The sequence below is a fragment of the Myxine glutinosa genome, chromosome 4 (assembly GCF_964187855.1).
Source record: "Myxine glutinosa chromosome 4, kmMyxGlut1.1, whole genome shotgun sequence".
Taxonomy (NCBI): Eukaryota; Metazoa; Chordata; class Myxini; order Myxiniformes; family Myxinidae; genus Myxine; species Myxine glutinosa.
In genome coordinates, this window is record NC_136264.1 from 93460566 (window position 1) to 93483638 (window position 23073).

Genomic DNA, 23073 nt, shown 5'->3' on the forward strand with positions numbered 1-23073 from the left:
AGTGCTTGAGGATGATCATTTTCCACTCGTGAATCAGCAGAGTTGGCGAGTTCAAGAGTGCAACTCTGAATAAGTGAGTGCTTGAGGATGACCGTTTTGTGCAAGTGAATCAGCAGAGTTGGTGAGTTCAAGAGTGCAACTCTGAATAAGCGAGTGCTTGAGGATGACCGTTTTGTGCAAGTGAATCAGCAGAGTTGGTTCGTTCAAGAGTGCAACTCTGAATAAGTGAGTGCTTGAGGATGACCGTTTAGCGCAAGTGAATCAGCAGAGTTGGTGAGTTCAAGAGTGCGACTGTGAATAAGTGAGTGCTTGAGGATGATCATTTTCCGCAAGTGAATCAGCAGAGTTGGCGAGTTCAAGAGTGCAACTCTGAATAAGTGAGTGCTTGAGGATGACCGTTTTGTGCAAGTGAATCAGCAGAGTTGGTAAGTTCAAGAGTGCGACTCTGAATAAGTGAGTGCTTGAGGATGACTGTTTTCCGCAAGTGAATCAGAAGAGTTGTTGTGTTCAAGAGTGCGACTGTGAATAAGTGAGTGCTTGAGGATGATCATTTTCCACTAGTGAATCAGCAGAGTTGGCGAGTTCAAGAGTGCAACTCTGAATAAGTGAGTGCTTGAGGATGACCGTTTTGTGCAAGTGAATCAGCAGAGTTGGTGAGTTCAAGAGTGCAACTCTGAATAAGTGAGCGCTTGAGGATGACCGTTTTGTGCAAGTGAATCAGAAGAGTTGTTGAGTTCAAGAGTGCGACTGTGAATAAGTGAGCGCTTGAGGATGACCGTTTTGTGCAAGTGAATCAGCAGAGTTGGTGAGTTCAAGAGTGCGACTCTGAATAAGTGAGTGCTTGAGGATGACCGTTTTGTGCAAGTGAATCAGCAGAGTTGGTGAGTTCAAGAGTGCAACTCTGAATAAGTGAGCGCTTGAGGATGACCGTTTTGTGCAAGTGAATCAGCAGAGTTGGTGAGTTCAAGAGTGCAACTCTGAATAAGTGAGCGCTTGAGGATGACCGTTTTGTGCAAGTGAATCAGCAGAGTTGGTGAGTTCAAGAGTGCGACTCTGATAGCTGAATGAGTAAGATTGAATGAGCACAATTTAGTGAGTGCAAAATGTATAATGTGTCAGTGAATGAAGAACGTTTCAGTGAGTGAAAGAGCAACAGAGTACTACACTGATTAAATTAATGTGAATGAGTCGCAGTGACCAAATCAATGAATGAATTGTTGAGTGAATGAGTGTATAGTCAGTATATCCAATGAGTATGTGAGTGATGGTGTGTACATATTTATTAGATCACTCTCTTTTCCTGATTCATGACAACTATCCACATCAAAATAAGATTTTCATTTTTGTTTTGGATGCAGTTTGTGGCTGCTGGTTGCATCATTGCTGGGAGGGTGGCAGTGCCGTTGATGCGGTGCCCCCTGTTACCAGTGCGCTGGTACTAATTTTGCCAACCTCGAAAGCATGACAGGCTGAGTAAACCCACCTGGTGTTAATTCAGCGGCATGACAGGGGCTCAAACTCACGACCCTAAGATCTTAAGCAAACTACCTTAACCGTTAAGCCAACACCAGACTTACCCAAACTCATGCGTAATGGGAAAGTGAAAGTAATGGAAATAGAGTGAAGCAAAAAGGATGAAATTTTTTTTTTTTTGCAATGCTCATTTCACATCCTTCCAAACAACAATATCTATAAAATAATAAACTTAATAAGATTGGCAAGAAAAAAAATTATTAACCAGGCTTTGGACTCAAACATGTTGCTTTTGGACTCAAGTCAGAACTCAAATGTGTAGTCTGTTGACCGGTGGGCACACTTGAAGTCGGACAACTTGAAGGAGAGTAGACAAACAGTGGACCAAACTCGGCACCGAGATGACAGCAGGCCCTGGAGACAGAGTCAGGACGAGAATCTTCTCCAATACTGCTTCCCCTGTACTCGATCACCGTCCCAACGGCCTGTCCACAACCCGTCTTACTCATCTGTGCTTCAGAACGGTCCGGCCGCAGAGATTGCCTTTTTGGACGACCTTTGCTCTTTTTCAGCATCTCCTCACCTCCTTTTTGCAGCATCTGCAACACGTTGTGACACATGATATCTAACCACATGGCTCACACATACATACAGTGCTTTTAGAAAGTATTCACACCCCTTAACTTTTTACACATTTTGTTGTGTTACAGCCTGAATCTAAAATGGATTAAATTGAGATTTTTGTCACTGATCTGCACATAATACCCCATAATGTCCAAAAGGAATTTTTTATGTATAATTTTTAATAAAATAATTAAAAATGAAAGACAGAAATATCAAATTTACATAAGTATTCAACGCCCTGAGTCATTACTTCGTAGAAGCGTCTTTGGCAGCAATAGCAGTTTTAAAGCTGCGTTCGTGAGTTTGCATCAGCTTTGCACATCTGGATTTGGGGAGTTTCTCCCATTATTCATTGCAGATTTGCTCAAGCTCCGTCAAGTTGGATGGGGAGTGTCGGTGAAGAGCAATCTTCAAGTCTTTCCACAGATTCTCCATGGGATTCAAGTCTGAGCTTTGGCTGGGCCACTCAATTTCAATTTCATTCATTGTTCCCTCTATCGTTACAAATCTCCCAGCCCCTGCCACTGAAAAACATCCCCATTGCATGATGCTGCTGCCACCATGCTTCACAGTAGGGATGGTGTTAGATGGGTGATGACTTGTGCTCGGTTTCTGCCAGACTTAGCGCTTTGCATTCAGGCCAAAGCTCAATTTTAATCTCATCAAACCACCGAATATTTTGCTTCAGGCTCTCAGAGGCTTTCACGTACCTTTTTGCAAACTCCACGTGTGCTGTAATGTGACTTTTTCTCAGGAGTGGCTTCCGTCTGGCTACTCTCCCATAAAGTCTAGATTTGTGAAGGGCTGCAGAGACTGTTATCCTTCTGGCAGGTTTGCTGGTTGAGGGCACTGACTAAATGGGCACTGACTCACTGGGCACTGACCCACTGACTGACCTGACCCCAACTGACTGACTGATTGACACTGACCCCGACATCTCAGCCGAGGAACTCTGTAGTTCTGTCAGAGTGGTCATTGGTCACCTCCCTGACCAAGGTCCTTCTTGCCCACTTGCTTAGTTTGGTTGGACGGCCAGCTCAAGGAAGAGTCTGGGTAGTTCCATATTCTTTCCATTTCCTAATGATGGAGCTCACTGTGCTCTTGGGAACTTTCAACATTCTAGAAATTGTTTTATACCTTTCCCCAGATCTATGCCTCCTCACTATTCTATCTCGGAGTTCTATGGACAGTTCCTTGGACTTCATGGTAGATTTTCTGCTCTGACATTCACTGTCAACTGTGGGACCTTATGTAGAAAGGTGTGTTTCTTTCTAAATCAGGTCCAATCAATTGAATTGGCCACAGGTGGACTCCAATCAAGTTGTAGAGACATCTCAAGGATGGCCAAAGGAAATTGGATGTACCTGAGCTCAATTTGGAGTGTCATAGCAAAGGGGTTGAATACTTATTGACTCAAGATATTTCAGGTTTTCATTTTTTAAAATTATTTTGTAAAAAAATTCAATCAAAAAATTCCACTTTTAAATTGTGTGGTATTACGTGTAGATCAGTAACAAAAAGTCTCAGTTTAAACCATTTTAAATTGAGGCTGTAGCACAACAAATTGTGAAAAAAGTCAAGGGGTGTGAATACTTTCTGAAGGCTCTGTATGAACTGGTGTCTGATTAACCGTAATTGTTAACCTTCCCCATAACACGACTCACATGTGGAAACAAGAACATTAGACGTGATGTGGGTATACGAGTACCAAAATTGTTGCAATTACCTTTTTTTTCCATTTCATTCGCCGATTCTGGTACCATGTTTTCACCTGGAAATGATTCAGCCCCAAAGTCTCTGCCAGGTCCATCCTGCAATAGATACGCACCTCACATGTTGGGCTATTTGTCACACGAAGGACTTTCAAAAGATTATATAAATGAGATACTCATAATAGTCCAAGAAAGCCTCGTGTTGGCTTAACGGTTAAGGTAGCTGGCTTAAGATCTTTGGGTCTTGAGTTTCAACCCATGTAGTTCTATTGAATAACAACACACCAGGTGGGTTGACTCAGGTCGATTCGACCTGTCATCTTTCTGAGGTCAGCAAAATGAGTACTAGCTAACTGGGAAGAGGGGGCACTACATCAGCATCACAGCCTGGCTCCCAGCAATTATGTAACCAGCAGCCACAGGTTGTATACGAAATAATAATAATCCATGACAGGTCAATGTTTATTTATTTTTCAGCATACAAGTACAGTATATCTGCCATATCAATTATAAAACACAATGTGTGTTTGTATGTTTGTACAGATGTCTGATGTCTGTTCCCCTTCACAAGGGTAGGTTTTAAAGGCTTTGAGTGGGGAGGTAAAAGCCAAACATTTAACACGACTGTGTGTTAACTACGGTCAAAAGACCCAAAAGACTCAGGGGCACAAAAAGACCCATAAGACTAAAACGACCTAAAAGACCAAATAGACAAAAAAAGACCCCAGGAACCAAAAGATGCTGAAGACCCAAAAAGACCCTGAAGACCCTTAAAGAACCCGAAGACCGAAATGACCCATAAAATCCAAAAGACCGAACAGACCCAAAATACTCCCGAAATCCCAAAAAGACCCAAAACACCCCAAAGACCCCAAAAAACCAAAAGACACAGAAGACCCAAAAGACCCCAAGGCCCCAAAAGACCCAGAAGACCCCAAAGATCCAAAATACCCCGAAGGCCCAAAAGACCCTGAAGACACAAAATACACCAAAGACCCAAAAGACACCGAAGACTCAAAAATACCCAGATGACCCAAAATACCCAAAATACACAGGAGGACCCAAAGACCAAGAGGATGCAAAAGACCCCAAAGATGCATAAGACCCCAAATACCTAAAAGACCAAAAGGACCCAAAATATCCGGAGGACACAAAAGACCAGAGGACCCAAAAATACACCGAGAACCCAAAAGACCCCGATGACTGGAAAGACCCAGGTGACCTAAAAGACTCCTAAAAGACTCCAAATACTCCAATGTCCTAAAAGACTAAGGACCCTGAATACCTAAAAGACCCAAAGGACCCAGAGGACCCAAAATACCCCGATGACCCAAAATAACCAGAGGATGCAAAAACCTAGAGGACACAAATGACCCCGAGGACCCAGAGAACCAAAAAGACCCTGAGGACCCAAAAGGCCCGAAGGACACAAAAGACCCAGAGGACTTTTATACTAGTAACTAGTGTATAAATATTTACTACCTTTTAATACAAGGAACTTCACCACACGAGGCCATTAAGCCCCTCAAGCCTGCACAGTGGTTGCTAATCTATGGTTGTTAGTCGATGCTCTCTCCTCAAGTCTTTGGTATGATTCAGACTGGGTTCTAACTGCTGACTTCCCGGACACAGAGTGGACGCTCTAACCATTACACCACCGAGTCTGGTTAATGGACGAATGTATATGTAATTTGTGGTTCTGGAGGGAAGAATGGGACTGAACCAGCTCCGGGAGGCCTTTCCACAAAAGGGAAAGAAGACCAACAAAGGAGTAGAGGCAAATAAGCAAAGATGTAGTGTTGCTGGAGCTACCGGAGCATTGATGGATCAGTGATGTGGCTGTTCTTGTGAAGAATGGCTTAACTTGATGTGACAGTAGCTGTGGCGATGATGTCACAGCCAACATTTGTGCAGGGCTCCGGTACCTCAAACATTGGCACCACTGGCAGTAAGCTCGAATTTTGGAAGTGTGCAACAATGCATGCTTCCAAGAGGGAGAGTTGAGGATGATGGTGGAAGGGGGTGAAGGGTCGAGAGAAAGAGAGAGGGGGGGGGGGGGGGAGAGAAAGAGAGAGAGGAGAGGAGAGAAGGAGAGAGAGAGAGATGGAGAGAAGGAGAGAGAGAGAGAGAGAGAGAGAGAGAGAGAGAGAGAGAGAGAGAGAAGGAGGAGCTAGACTGAAAGAGGCCATGACCTTTCTGCAATGCAAGAACAAAAATCCTTGTGGTTGTGCTTCATCGAATGAGATACCAATAATGTTTAAAGCCTTAAGCAGGGGTGCCCGACACAGCAGGGGTGCCACAGAATCCAGGAGGCAAATGTAAAGCAGGGGTGCTCACCCATAGGGGAGAGTAGTACTCCATTGAGCTATGGACAAAAGCCTTGTAGGTTGTAAATAGTTCTAATGTTTCAAGGACACGACGTAGAACGATGGAGGTTGCTCAGTCTGTTCCTGGCTATGGAGGCCAACTTTTCCACACACTCAGTGTCGGAGAGGTCATGGCTGATGCTGTGGTCTGGCAGTTCAAAAGACTAAACCTTTTGCAGTGGCTGCCCATGGAAATAGGTGGGTTAATTTTATAATCCTTCCAGAGTGACATTGTGATACTGTGAGATTTGCCAGGATTAAAGGACATGTTCTATTTGTCAGACCAGCAACTATTGAATTCCAGATGAGTAGAGAGTGATGGAACTTATGTGTGCCTGTCAGTGGGAAGGGGTACTGGATGACATAATATGGAGTAATGGAAAAAGGAAGAGAACTTTCCAGAGCCTCGGTCCTGATGGTCTCAGTCCTGACCAGACAGATGGTCCTGACCTCTTATTTGAAATATAGAACCTCTGACCATTGTTATAAATCGACGCCAGAGCTTTCCCCACCATCTGTGCTAACTATCTGGAGGTCTGTCGGGACATTTGAACCTGCATTTGCAAAAACGTTTACTATTCATTCACACGAACTGTTATTTTGAACTGGCCACCTGATTGGTAGGGTGGTACAAATAGTGAATGGGAGAGTGTAATGAGAGAGAATTTAAGGGACATTCCAGCAAAGGTTGAGTGGTGAGAGTGTTGAGTAGTTGGAGAGTCCTAGTACTTCTGTCTCACTCCCACGTGCACCCAGTGTGGTGTATTATACCAGAAATACCCTTGGGCCTCTCCTGCCTGTTTCTACTAATCAGTGGCATCACAATGGGTCTTCACTCAGCCATGGCTACTAATGGGAACTTGTCACTAGACTTGGTCTTTTCGGCTCTTGCTCCCCACGTCCTCTCACTCCCAGAATCCTCTTAACAGGCCTAATTACTTTCGTTGTTTTTTTTTTTCCTTTTACTCCTTCCTCCTCATTCCTTTATCTTGTTCTTTAGCTTTTCCTGCTGACCTACAGCATTATAGTTTGTAATTATTGATGTTGGTTATTACCTCCATCACCCACCAAAGGTGGACTGAGGTTATGTTTTCACCCATCTGTTTGTCTATTTGTCTGTAAGCAGTATATGACAAAAGGTTATGGACAGATTCGGATGCAATTTGGTGGACAGGTTGGATGTGTGAAAAGGATGATTTGATAAGATTTTGGTGAAGGTTCGGACAGATCACATCATCATCATCATCATCGTTTAATGGCCGTTTTCACGCTTGCATGTGTAAGCTGTGATTCACCTAATGGCTGCTTCGACAAAAGGCATATTTGAGGCATGTTTTTTTGTGGCCGGATGCCCTTCCTGAAGCCACGACAGAATCAGCTGTGGACCAAGCCTTTGTCTAAAGAGACAAACGTTGCAAGACAGCAGGGGAATTTGCAATCAGTTTCCTTCTCCTAGGTGGACAGCCTACCAAGGGTAAAGAGCTCCACCTACCCTGGTTGGATTGGTGAGTGTCACAGCAAGTCCTCACAGTGGAGGTACCAATGGAGGTTTGTCTCGTTTGCCTCACAATGGAGGTGCCCATGCACACTACACCTCTAAGGTACCAACCTACTCCGAGATCCTCCAGACATTTAGTCAGTGCCCCCAAGAGCACTTACCATGGTGCACCACAAGGAGGTCGTCTGAAAGTCTTGGCAAGGGTAGCGGCGATGTACCGGATGGAAGGGCTTACGCACCCGGCCTTCTTTTCATTCGCAGACCTATCCAGCAGGTGTAGCTAAACGGATCTAGAAAAACGGATCTGGATCAGGATACTAAAACTTTTTAAAGCGATTCTTCACCATTGAGAGATGGGGCCAAAAACGATATAGAGCACGATATTTCAAAAAGTTGTGGATGGGTTACCGAACGACTTCCTCCTGCGTTGAAGCTCCGTGTAAGGGAACTCATTAACTCTGTATGTTTCCTGAGAAGTATCGAGCATGACTCCATTCTTGATAAGGGAAGGAATGGAAGGGGAATGCGTACCAGAAACTGAACTGCCCACCTCCCACCAGGCTTTGGGTGATGGCGAAAGGCTGGAGAATTTTGATCGCAGGTGAGGTTGATGTTGGGCATTGTCTCTTCATATTATCACATAACAATTTCACAATTGCTGTGAGGTGTGTGGAGATCACAGGTTAGCATCAGTAAGGTTTTCTTTCCAGGAGGAGAATGCAAGTTGTTTTCTTGCAATTAACTCACCACACACAGATCAGTGTAGCAGCGTCGAGGAAATGGACAAAAAGTTGAATGTGGAAAGGGATTACTTGCGAAAACAGAAATTATTCCATTGCAGAAAAATTTTCAGGAGCAGTCGATATAAGGTTCTGATGTGATTATGGACCAGTCTTGCCTGGATAGTGGGTTTTAAGCCAGATCAATTGCTTTTACCAAATTGCCATACAAGTCTGCACTTTGGGGGTTCAATATGCATCAACTCCGATGACAATCAAACAAATATGCTGCTCTTGTAAGTTAAGCATATCGCGTTTTCACAGGTAATGAGAAAATCAAAGTTTTGATTTCCAATCCACGAACAATGCCTTCAGAAAGTATTCACACCCCTTGACTTTTTTCCACATTTCCTTTTCCTTTGATCATGCTTGAGATGTCCCTACAACTTGATTGGAGTCCACCTGTGGCCAATTCAATTGATTAGACATGATTTAGAAAGAAACACACCTTTCTACATAAGGTCCCACAGTTGACAGTGAATGTCAGAGAAGAAACTCAACCATGAAGTCCAAGGAACTGTCCGTAGAACTCCGAGATAGAATAGCGAGGAGGAATAGATCTGGGGAAGGATATAAAACAATCTCTAGAGTGTTGAATGTTCCCAAGAGCACAGTGAGCTCTATTATTGGGAAATGGAAAGAATATGGAACTCCCCAGATTCTTCCTAGAGCTGGCCGTCCAAACGAAGCAACCAGGTAAGAAGGACCTAGGTCATGCAGGTGACCAACAACCGAATGACCACTCTGACAGAACTACAGAGGTCCTTGGCAAAAACGAGAGAACCTGCCAGAAAGACAACAGTCTCTGCAGCACTTGACAAATCCCGACTTTACAGGAGAGTGGCCAGATAGAAGCCACTCCTGAGAAAAGGGCACATGACAGCATGCCTGGAGTTTGCAAAAAGGCACGTGAAAGATTCTGAGAGTGTGAGGCAAAATATTCCGTGGTCTGAGGAAATGAAAGTTGAATTCTTGCCTGAGTGCAAAGCGCTCATCTAGCAGAAACCATCAAACATCTAGCAGAAACCAAGCACAGCTCATCACCCATCCAACACCATTCCTACCGTGAAGCATGGTGGTGGCAACATCATGCTATAGGGATGCTTTTCAGTGGCAGGGATTGGGAGACTTGTAAAGATAGAGGGAACAATGAATGGAGCCAAATACAGCAAATCCTTGAGGAGATCCTGCTTCAGAGTGAAAAAGACCTTGGACTGCGGCGAAGATTTATGTTCCAACAGGACAATGACCCCAAGCATACAGCCAAAGCAACACTGGAATGGCTTCAGAACAAGAACGTGAAAGTCCTCGAGTGGCGCAGCCAAAGCCCAGACTTGAATCTCATTGAGAATCTGTGGAAAGACTTGAAAATTGCTGTTCACTGATGCTTCCCATCCAACTTGACAGAGCTTGAGCAAATCTGAAAGGAAGAATGGGACAAACTCCTCAAATCCAGATGTGCACATCTGATACAGACATATCCAAGCAGACTCGAAGCTGTAATCACTGCCAAAGGCGCTTCTAGGAAGTATTGACTGAGAGTATTCAATAGAACATGCATTTTAAGGCCATTTTCCCTGCAAGAGCAGGGGTTAGCCTTTTTTAAATATTTTTTTTGTATACAGAGTCGAGGCTCGTGAAAGAGCTAACATTTATCAAACAAACAAATCAAACAAACAAGCAAACAAAGTATATAAAATGGGGAGCGGTCGACAAGATGGGGAGAGAAGGGGAGGAAGCACACAAACACAACATTTGAGAGCAGGGACATCGGGAGATGTTTTTGGAGGGGGAGGGCCTGGGGGGAGGCAGGATAGGTATAAAACGCAAGCACACCAAGGACTTCCAGGAAAGAAGTCAAAAGTCACCTCAACAAAGTGGATTTGGGGTGAAATTAGCGGGGGTAGAAAAGATCAAGGTTTTGGATTGGGGAAGATAAGAGATGGTGGTGAACAGCCGTTTTAAAGACCTGGAGGGAGGAGTGGGTTGAAGAGAGTGAGGGAGTTTGTTCCAGAGGCGGGAGAAAAGAGGAATGAAGGAGTGAAGGTGAGCAGAGAGTCTTGATTTTGGCAGTTTAACCATAAGAGGGTTGCAGGCAGATCTTGTGCGACCTGCAGGAATATTTGGGGGACAGAGCCCAGAGAGAGCTGGGGGAGCAAGGCCGGAGAGGAGTCGGCAGAAGACGGAAAGACCACCAACCTGCCTGCGGTGATTAAGTGAAAGGCCCTCGAAGATAGCGTCATCGCGGGAGATTCCAATGATTCTGAACGCTTTGGTTTCAACAGTGTGAAGACGAGCTAGGTGTGAGGCAGGAGCACCAGCCCAGAGGGGAGAGCAGTACTCCATTGAGCTGCGGATGAAAGCCTTGTATGTGGTGAGGAGCTCAGGTGTGCCAAGGAAGGACTTCGCACGACGGAGGATGCCCAGTCAGCGACTGGCTTTGGAGGCCAGCTTAGACCGCATGGGAGCCTTGCGGTCCCCATGACAATGTTCTCCATTTTGCCCTATTTTCTGCATCTCTCCTTGTTAACCCCCTTGCCCGCATTTCTTCTTCCACCATCTTTAGCCAAGTCTTTCTCGGTCTTCCCCGTCCTCTACTTCCTTCTACATTCATTCACATTCATTCATCTCAACCAGTCACTTTCATCCTTCCTCAACCCATGACCAAACAATCTCAACTTGTTCCTCTTCACAGCATCAATCACAGGCAATATTCCCATCATCTTTCGCAATTCACCATTTGACTTCCTTTCTCTCAACGATACTCCGCACATCTACCGAACCATTCGCATTTCCACCCTTTCCAGCCTTCGTTGCTGCTCTACGTTCATTACCCATGTCTCGCTCCCATAAATCATAACACTTCTCACACATGCAGCATACACCTTTCCCTTCAACTCAGAAGACACTCCCCTCCTTGTCAGCACGCCACTCAGTTCCCGAAACTTCTTCCATGCACATCTCACTCCAGCAACCGTTGCCGAGTCCAATCCACCTTCTCCATTCAGCATGTCTCCGAGGAGGCAAAATGTTTTCACACCTCCCAGCTTCACGCCGTCTCCAAGATCCAACTCAACATTTCCTCCATCTGCAGCTCCCTCTGTGCACACCTTACATTTGAATGTAGCTGCCACACTGGTTAATGACCCTCTCAGACCACTACATTTTTGATGAACCCACTCAGCACACATTGTACATTGAATGGAGTTCACTCCGACACCCTTCCTGCACACAGGGCCACTTCCCAGTTCTTTCCACCTCACCACATGCTTTACCACTTGCCATCACCTTCGTCTTTCCGATATTCACCTTCAGACCTTTTGTCTCCTAGTTTTATGTGTTCAATACTTATGTAAATTAGATATTCCTGTGTTTCATTCGAGATATTTTGTCAAACTTACTAAAAAAATCCACTTTTTGTCCGCTCACTTATACTTGCCTTCAGGTCACAATTTTTAACCGATCTTCAATAAACTTCGCCAAATGGTAGAGTTGGTGGTCCGACAGAATCCTGTTTTTTTTTTTAGGTCAAAAGGTCAAAAGGTCAACATAGGCAAAAAGTCAACCACTTTTTTTCAAATTTCTAAAATCCTCAATTTTCATCCAATTGACTTGAAATTTGAATAGGATTTGCATATCGGCTCACTGAACTCAACCACCTATTATATTTGAGGTCAACTTAGGCCAAATGGTCATAGGCCAAAGGTCAATAACCTTTTCAAATTGCTAAAATCCTCCATTTTCATCTGATTGACTTGAAATTTGAATAGGATTTGCATATCAGCTTACTGAATTCAACCACCAAATATATTTGAGGTCAACATAGACCAAAAGGTTAACATAGACCTAATTTCTAAAATTGTCAGTTTTCATCCGATTAACTTAAACTTTGAAGACGATTCCCAAATCAGGTCACTGAATTCTACCACAAATTATTTTTGGAGGTCAAAAGGATGCTCTACTGAGTGCCATTCCACTTTGTTACCCTCGCCAGAGGAGAGGGTATTGCATTCGAGTCCGCTTGTTTTTTGTCTGACTGTCCGCACAGAATAAGTATGATTTTCTCTGCAACCGTTGGTCTGATTTACAGGAAGTTTTCACCAAAGGTGCACCTCTTCTTGTAGAATTTTATGATAATGATGTCACAGGTAATGTAGTACGGGCGCCATCTTGGAAAAACTGAAAAACTTTGCACCTCTATATCTCTGAAAGCACTGCGTAGAAAAAAGTGAGACATGGCTCATTGTAACGAACTCTCCATGGGGAATAACATATGTTAAATATTATGTCATAAGTATTATGTCCCAGCCAATTGACAAGTACAAAACTTCATCTGATCAAGATGAAATTTATTGAGCGTCATCTAGGGATATATTGGTGGAGAAAAAAATAATAATTATGTCATCGGTCACGTGGTTTGGCCGCCATATTTGTTTTAACACAAAAGCCTTTAAAAAACACTAAAAACCCTTTTTATCAGAAACAATGAAACAGTTCGAGGCAAGACATGCCTGATCGCATACCCATGATGAACAAAAAGTTCCGTGACTATGACGTCATAGGTCACATCGTTTGGTGGCTATGATTTTTTGAAGAATAAAACTTTAAAAAGCCACTCCTCCAGAACGGCTGAACAGATGGAACGGAAACTTCAAACATATGTTCCCCATGCCTTGCGTATACCATGCTGTCCTTGGATAAATTCATACGTTGCATGGTTTGGTGACCATGTTAGATTGAACGAAAATCTTTTCCAAATTATATCTCTTGAACCGCTTCATTGATCGATGTGAAAGTTCAAAGTGATGTAGTAGTCATAAAGCAGAACATGTGTTTACAATTTCAATATGATTGGTCACGTGTAGAACACGTGTTTACAATTGGTCTGGCAGCCAGAAGTTATTATTTGAAGTGGAAACTGTACTATATTATCTTCTCCAGCCATGTGAGTTTTCAATATATCTATTAATTATGTAGTTTGAAGTCAGTGGCATCCTGTCTATTAATTATGTACGTATATTAATTATGCTAAAGCGCGGCGTTACGCGCGCTGCTTGTGAGCAAGGAGGAAGCGGACAAGCGGTAACATATAAACGTCTTTATTGTAAGACTACACTGTAACACTGTACTGTCCCGGGCTGGGCGCCCGGTGTATATCATGAGGCCACGCCTACCCCTGGTGCGTGGCCACCGCCCACTTGGTGCGCGGAATGATGTCACCACGCCAGTGGGCTTTTGTGTCCGCCACACGCGCCCCCCCAGAATTCCCGCGCACCTGGAGGGCCAGTTTGCGGGGCAGACGAATGACCCGGTCGAAGCGCCCCCTGGCGATCGGCGGCGTCCGGGGTGCAGGGATGCCAGGTGGGATGCCCCTGGCTGCCCCTGGGATGGGTGCAGGACCGGGGGGCGGCGTGGCGGCGGGGCTGGGCGGTGCCGGGGGTCCGCCCGCAGGAGGGCGGCCCCGACGTGGGGGTCGGGCCACTGGCGGTGGATGGTCCACATCGAGGTGGGCCGGCTTGAGGCGGTCTACCGAAACGCGGTCAGGAGTACCGCCGATGTCCAGGGTGAAGTGCTTCGCCCCGGTCTCCAGCACGCGGAAAGGCCCGTCGTACGGGGGCCGCAGTGGTGTCCGATGGGCATCGTGGCGGACGAAGACGTACTCCGCCGTGCGAAGCTCCGGGGCGACGTGCGTCGGTGGGTGCCCGTGGCATGCCGTTGGCACCGGGGCGAACCTCTGGGCGGTCTCTTGTAGAGCGGAGCGCTGCTGTGCCGCGGACCATGGTGCCGTGGAGTCGGGGAGGAACTCGCCCGGCACCCGCAGCGGTTGCCCGAAGACCAATTCCGCCGCGGATGCGCGCAGGTCCTCCTTGGGCGCCGTCCGGAGGCCCAGCAGGACCCAGGGGAGCCTGTCGACCCAGCCGCCGTCGCGGAGGGTGGCCCGGAGCGCGGCCTTCAATGAGCGGTGAAATCGCTCACACAGGCCGTTAGCCTGGGGATGGTAGGCCGTGGTTCGGTGCAGCCGGACCCCGAGCCCCTGCGCAACCGCCCCCCAGAGCTCCGAGGTGAACTGGGGGCCGCGGTCGGATGAGATGTCTGAGGGGGCGCCGAACCGGGCGACCCAGGTGGCGATGAAAGCCTGCGCGACATCGGCCGCCGTTGTCGACGCCAAGGGCACGGCCTCCGGCCACCGGGTGGTGCGGTCCACCATGGTGAGGACGTAGGTGAAACCCCGCGAGGGGGGCAGAGGTCCCACCAGGTCCACGTGGACGTGGTCAAACCGGCGTTCCGGCACCGTGAACGGGGCCAACGGGGCCTGGGTGTGCCGGTGCACCTTGGCGCGCTGGCACGCGAGGCACGTCCTGGCCCAGCCGCGGACGGCCTTCCGGAGGCCATGCCAGACGAACTTGTCGGCGATCAGCCTTTGGGAGGCCCTCGCGCCCGGGTGGGACAGGCCGTGGATGGCGTCAAACACCTGGCGCTGCCAGCCCGCGGGCACGATGGGGCGAGGACGCCCGAGGGAGACGTCGCACAAGAGGGCCGCGCCCGCGCCGTCAAACGGCACCTCGGTGATGCGGAGGCCCGTGACGGCGGTCCGCAAGGCCTGGACGTCGGGGTCAGCGGCCTGGTCCGCTGCCATCCGGGCATAGTCGATGCCGAGGTGGACTGCGTGGGCGACGGCCCGGGAAAGGCAATCCGCCACCGGGTTGTCCTTCCCCGCGACGTGCTGGATGTCCGTCGTGTACTCGGACACGGCCGAGAGGTGACGCTGCTGCCGGGCCGACCACGGCTCGGTGACTTTGCCCATCGCAAAGATCAGCGGCTTGTGGTCGACGAAGGCAGTGAACGCCCGGCCCTCGAGCAGATGGCGGAAGTGCCTGACCGCCAAGTGAAGTCCGAGCAACTCGCGGTCGAAGGTACTGTAACGGCGTTCGGGCGGGCGAAGCTGCCGGCTAAAGAACGCCAGCGGTTGCCAAGCTCCACGCACCCATTGCTCATGCACTGCGCCCACCGCGTAGTCCGAGGCATCGGTGGTGAGGGCGATCGGTGCATCGGGCGCCGGGTGCGCGAGCATGGTGGCGTTAGCCAAGGCGAGCTTCGCGCCCGTGAACGCCGTGTCCATCTGCTCGGTCCAGGTAACGTCGCCTTTGCCCGGCTTACCTCGGAGAGCTTCGTGCAGGGGGCGCAGGAGCTGGGCGATACGGGGCAGGAACCGATGGTAAAAGTTCACCATGCCCAGGAACTCCTGCAGCCCTCTGATCGTGCGGGGGCGCGGAAACCCCTTCACCGCCTCCACCTTGGCCGGTAGGGGGACGGCTCCGTGCCTGGTGACACGGTGCCCCAGAAAATCGATTGTGGCGGCGCCGAACCGGCACTTTGCGGGGTTCACAATCAGGCCATGCTGGCCCAGGCGTTCGAAGAGCGTGCGGAGGTGGCGTAGGTGCTCTTCGCGGGACGCGCTGGCGACGAGGATATCGTCCAGGTAAACGTAGACAAAATCCAAGTCGCGCAGGACGCTGTCCATCAGTCGCTGGAACGCCTGAGCCGCATTCTTCAGACCGAAGGGCATGCGCAAGAACTCGAAGAGTCCGAATGGCGTGATGACCGCCGTCTTCGGGACGTCCTCCGGCCTGACGGGGACCTGATGGTAGCCGCGTATGAGGTCCACCTTCGAGAAGAAGGACCTGCCCGCCAAACGGGCGGAAAAGTCCTGAATGTGGGGGACGGGGTAGCGGTCGGGAGTCGTGGCGTCATTGAGACGGCGATAGTCCCCGCACGGTCGCCATCCCCCGCCGGGCTTCGGCACGATGTGCAGCGGCGACGCCCAAGCGCTCTCTGAGCGCCGAACGATGCCGAGTCGCTCCAGGGTAGCGAACTCCGCTTTTGCCACCGCCAGCTTCGTCGGCTCGAGGCGGCGTGCCCGGGCGTAGACCGGTGGCCCGACGGTGGGGATGTGATGGGCCACCCCGTGCTTGACGGCCCCCGCCGAGAAGGTGGGCCGCGTGAGGGCCGGGAAGCCGGCGAGGAGGCGGGTGAATGCGTCCGCTGCCGGAAGCGTACAGACCAACGTGGCCGGAACCGAATCGTTCGGCAAGCCGCTTGGCAAGCCGCTCGTTGAGCTGGGCAACGCACAAGCGAGCGAGCTGAACGTCTCGGCCTGGACAAGCCGTCTGCGCTTGACGTCGACCAGGAGCCCATTAGCGCACAGGAAGTCCGCGCCAAGCAGTGCCATGGGCACGTCGGCGGTGACGAACGTCCATCGGAAAACCTGCCCTCCAAACCGCAGAGAGAGGCAGCGTTTTCCGTACGTACGGATGGGCGTCCCGTTCGCGGCAAGCAGCGCGGGGCCCCCACCCGCGGCGTGCTTGTCTGACGTGCCGGCGGGAATGACACTCACCTGCGCTCCCGTGTCGCACAGGTAACGGCGCCTGGAGAAGGTGTCCGTTATGAACAGCAGGCTGTTCGAATGGCCGGCGCTCATCGCCACTATTGAGCGCCGGCCCGGGCGTTTCCCGACCCGTTGAAGGAGCACGGCGGATGACACCGCCGAGCTTCGTGGCCGAACTTGGCGTGGAACCAGCACCAGGTGGTGGAGCTGGAGGAGCGCGGCTGGCTCCGCCAGGCCGGTGGAGTTGGCGGGTTTCCCCGCGGTGGCGGTTTTCGCCGCGGCGGTGGGCGGGGCGTGGCGGCGTTCACGAGGTGCATATCAGCATGCTGCTGAACATCAGCGTGCTGTAGAAGCTGATGCTGTGGAACATGCTGCTGAACATCAGCGTCGAGGGCCGTGATGGCCACGCCGACGCTCGCCCGCATGTCCGAAGCGGCGAAGTACCTGTCCGCCTCGGCCGCCAATGCTCGGGGTTCCGTTAGCTCGGTCCCGGCCAACGCGAGGCGGACCTGCGCTGGAAGTTGGCGCCGGAAAAGCGCCCGGAATAGCGAACCGGGGGCTTCGTCGCCCAACAGTGACAGCATATGGTCCATTCGGACCGACGGGCGCGTCTCACCGAGCTCGGGGAGATCCAGGAGGCGGTCGGCCCGTGCGTCGTCCGTAAGGCCGAACGTGGCTAGGAGTAGCCGCTTGAGTGCCTCGTACTTGTGGCCGTTCGGTGGGTGGCGAAGGACGGACACAACTCGAGCGGCCGTGCCGGGCCCGAGGGAGGCGACGACGTGGCAATAGCGCGTGTCATCGCCGGTGAGGCGCCGAAGCTGAAATTGGGCTTCGGCCTGGACGAACCAGACTTCGGCCTGAGCCTCCCAAAATTCCGGAAGTTTGACGAAGTCGGCCATGGCGATGGCGTCGCGTGTGGAAGGATCGCTCCAGCAGATCCAACGTCGAGGGTCACCAGTAAAGCGCGGCGTTACGCGCGCTGCTTGTGAGCAAGGAGGAAGCGGACAAGCGGTAACATATAAACGTCTTTATTGTAAGACTACACTGTAACACTGTACTGTCCCGGGCTGGGCGCCCGGTGTATATCATGAGGCCACGCCTACCCCTGGTGCGTGGCCACCGCCCACTTGGTGCGCGGAATGATGTCACCACGCCAGTGGGCTTTTGTGTCCGCCACAATGCACTATTAACTATTGGAATGTACCTTTTGACATTTTGGACTGCTGACACCCATTGAACTTTTGAAGAAGCGTTAAGAACCCTCAAGTCCCTTAAGACCACCAAGACCCCCAACATGCCCTGAAGATCCTTAAATACCATGAATTACCAGAGGTCCCCAAGGACCCAAAGGACTCAGAAGACCCAAAAGACCACAAGCACCCAAAAAGAACCAAAAGGCTGTGAAGTCTCCGAAGACCCAAAAGACCCCGAGGACTCAAAACACCCCAATGACCCAAAATACCCAAAATATCCCAAGGACACAAAAGACCCTGGTGACCCAAAAGACTCTGAGGTTGCAAAAGAACCAAGGCGCTCAAAGGACCCTGAGGACAGCCTCATTTTAAAAAAAAATATTATAATATATTTTTTTTTTTTTTTTTTTTTAATACTATACTGAATCCAGTTTTATAAAGAGGATGTCATGTGTCACGTGTGTCTGATGAAAGTGGGGTTGTACAAAATAAAGAAAGAATGTACAAAAACACCCCACAAAATACACCTCACAAACACGTCCTGTCGAGGGTCTGCAATCTCCGATTGCTCTTTCTTGTTCTCTTTTGCCAAGTGTCGCTCTATGAGTGATTACCTCCGCCACCAAAAGTGGATGGAGGTTATATTTTCACCCCTGTCTGTCCGTTTGTGAACAAAATATCTCATAAAGTTGCGGACGCATTCGGACGAAATTTGGCAGAGATGTAGCGTATGTTACAAGGACGAAATGATTAGATTTTGGTGAAGATCCGGATTCGGATCCGGCTACTAGAATTTTTAAAGTGATTCATCACAATTGGGAGATCGGGGCCAAAAACGATACATAGCAGGATATCTCAAAAAGTTGTGGACGGATTTGGACAAAACTTGGTGGACCGTTTGGGTGTCTGACAAGGGATAATCGATTCAATTTTGGTGAAGATCCGAATCCAGATCCAGCTAGTAGCATTTTAAAAGCGATTCTTCACCATTGAGTGATATGGCCAAACACGACGGGTAGATCAGGGTATGAAAGACTGGACCGATGGTGATTCCTGTGATTGATTTTGATTAACCCTTTGATTACGGGATTTTTTATTTATTTATAAAAATACCCACAGTACGGGATTAATTTGGCATTTTGGTACAGGAATGCAACCACGTACTGACGATCTATTTATAGGTATAATTGATGACGTGTAGGTAGTAACGTCATCCGTACACAAAACCTTTTCGTGGGTTGCGGCATTGGACGTCATCCGTACTCAAAGGGTTTAAATGTGATTCTGTATTGTGATTTTCTGGTCTACTTTGAGATACAAAACGTAAACTGTTCACCAGGCGGATGTATGCTCTCTACCGAGTGCATTTCTTGTTACTCCCGCCAGGGAGTAATGCATTCAATCGTGTGTGTGTGTGTGTGGTGTGTGTGTGTGTGTGTGTGTGTGTGTGTTTGTGAACAAGATATCTGGAAAAGTTCTGAACGGATTTGGATGAAAGTTGGTGGGATGATTGCCCTTGGGATAAGGAAGAATTGATTAGTTTTTGGTGAAGCTCAGGATATTATTCCGGATCCAGGAATTTTTTGAAGGATTTTTTTACCATTGGAAGATCGGGCTCAGCAGCGGCCACCCACGGCGGGAGTATGCGCTCCACTGAGTGGCGTTCTTGTTTACCATTTGACTTTGTCATCAAATTTTCACCAAAGCTTTATTATAATAGAGAAGGAAAATTAATAATTTTGTCAAAAGGTCAAAGGTCAGCGTTACATAAAATCGTCAATTTTCATCCGATTGACCTGAAATTTCAATTTACCATTTGAGTTTTGTCATCAAACTTTCAACAAAGCCTTATTATGAGAATATGGAGAAGGCAAATTCATAATTTGGTCAAAAGGTCAAAAGATCAAGGGTCAGCGTCACATAAAATCATCAATATTCATCCGATTGACTTGAAATTTTAAGAATTTACATATTGGGTCACTGAATTGGTTCACTAATCAAAAGGTAGGAGTCGGTTGTTGTTGTTTTAGATCAAAAGGTCAAAGGTCAAGGTTGCATAAAATCATCAATTTTCATCCAATTGACCTGAAATTTTAAGAATTTACATATTGGGTCACGAATTGGTTCACTAATCAAAAGGTAGGAGTCGGTTGTTGTTTTTTAGATCAAAAGGTCAAAGGTCAAGGTTGCATAAAATCATCAATTTTCATCCAATTGACCTGAAATTTAAGAATTTGCATATTGAGTCACATAACTGGTTCACCAATCAAAAGATAGAGGCCGATTTTTTTTTTTTAGATCTAAAGCTCAAAGTCATGGCGGCATAAAATCATCAATTTTCATCCAATTGACCTGAAATTTTAAGAATTTACATATTGGGTCACTGAATTGGTTCACTAATCAAAAGGTAGGAGTCGGTTGTTGTTTTTTTAGATCAAAAGGTCAAAGGTCAAGGTTGCATAAAATCATCAATTTTCATCCAATTGACCTGAAATTTAAGAATTTGCATATTGAGTCACATAACTGGTTCACCAATCAAAAGATAGAAGCCGATTATTTTTTTTTAGATCTAAAGCTCAAAGGTCATGGCGGCATAAAATCATCAATTTTCATCCAATTGACCTGAAATTTTAAGAATTTACATATTGGGTCACTGAATTGGTTCACTAATCAAAAGGTAGGAGTCGGTTGTTGTTTTTTAGATCAAAAGGTCAAAGGTCAAGGTTGCATAAAATCATCAATTTTCATCCAATTGACCTGAAATTTAAGAATTTGCATATTGAGTCACATAACTGGTTCACCAATCAAAAGATAGAAGCCGATTAATTTTTTTTAGATCTAAAGCTCAAAGGTCATGGCGGCATAAAATTATCTTTTTTTTCTTCTTTTTTTAAGCGTTTTCGTTATTTTGAGCATACGGAAGAAGACGTCTGAATACAAATAGACGCGGACAGGCTTTGCATTTTTAGATACTTTCTAGTTAGATTTGTGCTCAAATTTTATGTGATTTCTGCGTTTCATCAATTTCCATTTCTATGAGCATACTGGAGTTTCTCAGGGTTAAATTGACGAGTCTTTCATCAATTCTGGCATTAATCACTTTTGGCTATCCGGTTCGAAATCTGCTGCCCGTCTGACCAGTCCATCTGTACTTCATCCACAATATGCTGAACAGCTTGCCTATGTCCATTTCCAATGTGCTGACCACTCGCATTAGTTAGAGCAACATCGAGAGTTTCCTTTTCCCAGCCATTTGATGTGTAGTGTCAGGCTTGATGGGCCTAATGACCTCCTCCTGGTTCAATTCAAAGTGTCAAAGGTCATGACAAAAGGTCAAAGGACAGAAGTCATTTCTTTATACAGAATTATAAGACAAAATTGTTTAATGATCTTCACGTGCAGTTATCTTGTACAGGTAAAACGGCGATTCAACCTTATTTATTTGACTCTGCCTGGGATCAAATGTGATGACCATGGTCAGGAGGGCAATAACCTCCAAGAAAAGGACAATACAGAAACTGCAGACACGAGAAACGGATTTTAAATTTTTAAAATATGAGAATCCTCAGTTCTTGCAAACAGTATACCTGGAAGCATTTGTAATGCACACCCACCTATCAGGGGTTGAAAGATATTTTTGTTTCTCAAAGCGCCGCTCGAGTCCCAGGAGCTGCGGCTCCGTGAACACAGTCCGGCTCCGTCGGCACCTTTTTGGTGGCCAGAGAGAACGGCTCATGCTCGCCATGGGCCGTGGATCCATGGGATTAAAGAGGGACCTTGTGTTTGGCACCAGCCAAGACAAATTGTCAGGTGGGTCCATTTGCAGGAGCTGAGTTCCTGCATTCACTGTATAATAATAAAGAGCAATTACTGGTAATAGTTGATAATACATGAAGAACTGCATACGGTGACACAGATGCGGCCTTGCTCTGGAGGCTTCTGGATTTCGTTTATCAAAACATCAATCAAAGTAAATCGTCATGGCAGAGGTAGAGGAGTAAATCCTTTACTGCAATGAACCTCCACTTGCCTAGTGGCCTCGATGAGTCATCAAAGTGGAATCATTGGGGAAGGTGGACACTCAAGTGTGGACTACAACTCACCGCATGTGCCCGGAAGAAATAACCCCAGAGACCCACACCAGAGCGGTCGCAGTAGCTCTGCCGGACACTTGAATTTACTGAATCCATTGGAGCAGCCAGAGGACAAGATATCTTCAATCATGAAGGAGCGAGATCGTGGCTGCACAACCTCCGGGCTCTCACACAACCTGGAACTGTTCCCCTCCATGCGGGTCACCACCACGAGTTACTTTTTCTTGTGGATCCTACTTTTCCTTTCTTTCATTTTACTCAAACTCCTAAAATCTCCTTTGCCTAATCTTTACTCTTCGCTCTTCACTCACCTCCCTGCCCACATTGCGCCGCCTCCTCGTCGAGTGTCCGGATTCTATTCCACTCTCTCCCCATCGCCTTCCTCTTCTCTCCTCCCTCTTTTTGTTAATGGGGGAGGTAGATATTCTGCTCAATAGTTAAATAGGGAATTACAAATTATCATCTCGATTCCACACAAAGTTCATCAACTTGTTCCCAGAATTATCACTCCACCTTGACCAAGCAGCAACAACCCTTTGGGTTCTGCCACACTCCCTTGAGACATCCCAAAAAGCAGATCACGTGGTTTTAAAGAATAATTTTTAAAAAGCAACAAAGGAAGTCTTCAATTGTGTAAAGATGAAAAATACATAAGTGAAGTACAAAAAGTAAGGGGTACCATGGAATGTTAACAAGAACACAAGATAAAGACCACTCAGTAGTCGGAACATCAACACAGCCTTTTCCCACTGGGTATAGCTATACTACCTTCACCTTCATGTTAGAATATGACGTCATTATGGAAGTTTTTAGTGCATTTGTACACACAAAATGAATCGTGGACAGGTGTATATTTATCCTCGTTGTCGTTCTGGGTTTTAGATAACAGCATAGGCCCCATAAACTGCTCTAAACATCCTCTATAAATGGACATTGAGGAGGTGGGAG

General features: G+C 47.6%; 1 protein-coding gene across 1 annotated transcript; it reads right to left on the reverse strand.

Annotated features, from left to right (window-relative positions):
• Nucleotides 1–1668: 1668 nt before the first annotated feature.
• On the reverse strand, nucleotides 1669–22422 carry LOC137426214 (homeobox protein BarH-like 2). The gene is made up of 4 exons (XM_068114894.2): nucleotides 22135–22422; nucleotides 21646–21877; nucleotides 3824–3908; nucleotides 1669–2072 (listed from the first exon to the last, which is right to left on the reverse strand). The coding sequence occupies exons 1-4, from the start codon at nucleotides 22319–22321 to the stop codon at nucleotides 1734–1736; spliced, it is 843 nt and encodes a 280-aa protein (XP_067970995.2). The 5' UTR covers nucleotides 22322–22422; the 3' UTR covers nucleotides 1669–1733.
• Nucleotides 22423–23073: the final 651 nt, after the last annotated feature.

Excerpts from the sequence above, each read along its gene's own strand:
- LOC137426214 (XM_068114894.2), bottom strand. The coding sequence starts at position 22,321 with ATGGAGGGGAACAGTTCCAGGTTGTGTGAGAGCCCGGAGGTTGTGCAG. Across the intron at positions 3,909-21,645 it reads TATCTTTCAACCCCTGATAG|GATGGACCTGGCAGAGACTT; the intron begins GTGGGTGTGCAT and ends TATCTATTGCAG. Across the intron at positions 2,073-3,823 it reads GAATGAAATGGAAAAAAAAG|ATGCTGCAAAAAGGAGGTGA; the intron begins GTAATTGCAACA and ends AACGTGTTGCAG.